Here is a 1,682-nt window from a genome sequence, read left to right on the forward strand (position 1 = left end):
AGGGACTGGAGGAGGACTTCACGCTTGCTGCAGGAGGCCCTGGACGAGGGAGAAGCACCCAGGGGCTCCCACACAGCACAGACTGTGCGGAGGACGACCCAGGGTTGCCCTCTGCTGTCTCGGGCGATCTTTACATTCACCTTTCCCCAACGACTCATCTCTCACACGCAACACAGAAAGGAACTCCACGTGCGTCCACGAGCTAACGGTTCCAGCTAAAACTATCACCTGTCTGGGTTAATGAAATATAAAAAAATAAATGGGACGCTCTTTTTTTTTTGAAATAGATGATCGGAGACAACCCCCAATGCACTCACAACAGCAGACAAGTTGGAACACTGGGCCTTCCGATCCCGTAAAGGCTTCTCTCAGCAAAAGGCTCCATCGACGTGCCGTGGGGAGGAGCCCTCGGGTGGGCGCTGACTCGCAGCAGCCCCACTGTCCGTGGGCAACGGAAGCAAACACTGCCCGGTCCTGGCCTGGTCCTGGTCCTCGGAACCACTGTTTCGTTTTGTTGGCGCCCATCGTTGCAGCCCCTGTGTCCACCCATCTCGTCAGACAATTAACTATGTGCTGCTGCTGATTTGCATGAGGTTGTCAGTTGTGTCACCCGGTCTCCCTGCTACCCAGCAGGGTCACTCTCTCCAAAGTGGGCAGCCTAGCTCTCCTTGCCGTCTGGAAGCTCTGCGAAGCCTATTCCCTCGGGGTGACCCTGCCGGCACTTGAAATGCCAGCGACAGGGCTTCCAGCCTCACAGCGGCACACAGGCCACCCCGGGGCGACAAAGTGGCGGACCAGTACTGGTCCTGTCCTTAAGGGGCTCTAGCTGTCAGAAGAGACTTGATGGCCGTGAGTTTAATTTGTTTTGATTGGTGATCAGTGGCGATTAGCTATGGGGGAGGAGAGGGAAGTCTCTGCTTAGGGGGCACGGAGGTTATGTTCCAAGTGGAGAATGATCTGGAGGGAGAGATTAAGCATAGCCTGGCAGCTTGAGACATGCGGTCACCTGGTACCTGTGAGAGGTGCGCTGTAAGCAAGAGGGGGTTCTAGAAAGCTTGTGGAAGAACGGAACTGAGAGAGAACAGAATTTCTCCACAAACTCTTTGAAGCCCCCACATATATTCCCGCCACAAAACATGGAGAGGTGATGAACTGTGATTCAAAACAACCTCAGCGAACAGGTACCACTGTCTTCATTAAAGGAGCCCTGGTGGTCCTGTGGTCTTACTTGGGCTGCTAACACCAAGGTCAACAGTTCCAGCCCACCAGCCGCTCCTGAAGAGAAAGATGAGGCTGACTGCCCCGTCCAGGGTGGGGAATATCCAGCCTATGGTCCATCAAAGTTAGCAGCCCAGCACATAACCATTAAACCAGCAGGACTCCTGGCCATCACATTCCAAACCAATTCTGGCTCATAGCGACCCTACAGGACAGGAGAGACCTGCCCCTGTGAGTTTCTGATACTGTACCTCATGAGCAGAGTAGAAAGCCCCATCTTTTTCCCTCCTAGTAGCTGGTGGTTTCAAACTGCTGACCTTGCAGTTAGCAGCCTGACATATATAACCAACATGCCACCAGGGCTTCGAGCCATCACAGTTGGGGTGAGTTGATTAAACACTTGCCCAGTTTGGCGCCTGAATGTTGTAAATATCCCAAAGGCCCTTGACGGGGTGGGGTAGGGG

The 1,682-nt window shown here is 53.9% G+C and overlaps 1 protein-coding gene across 1 annotated transcript in view; it reads right to left on the reverse strand.

Annotated features, from left to right (window-relative positions):
* Positions 1–918: 918 nt before the first annotated feature.
* Positions 919–1,682, reverse strand: part of LOC123522775 (death-associated protein kinase 3-like) — a 5,128-nt gene continuing 4,364 nt past the window's right edge. The window contains exon 4 of the mRNA XM_045300053.1: positions 919–957. Within this exon, the coding sequence (XP_045155988.1) occupies positions 919–957 (39 nt within the window). The remainder of the gene's footprint in view (positions 958–1,682) is intronic.

The sequence above is a fragment of the Echinops telfairi genome, unplaced genomic scaffold (genome assembly GCF_000313985.2).
Source record: "Echinops telfairi isolate 266 unplaced genomic scaffold, ASM31398v2 ScPeMD7_7459;HRSCAF=8497, whole genome shotgun sequence".
Classification (NCBI taxonomy): domain Eukaryota; kingdom Metazoa; phylum Chordata; class Mammalia; order Afrosoricida; family Tenrecidae; genus Echinops; species Echinops telfairi.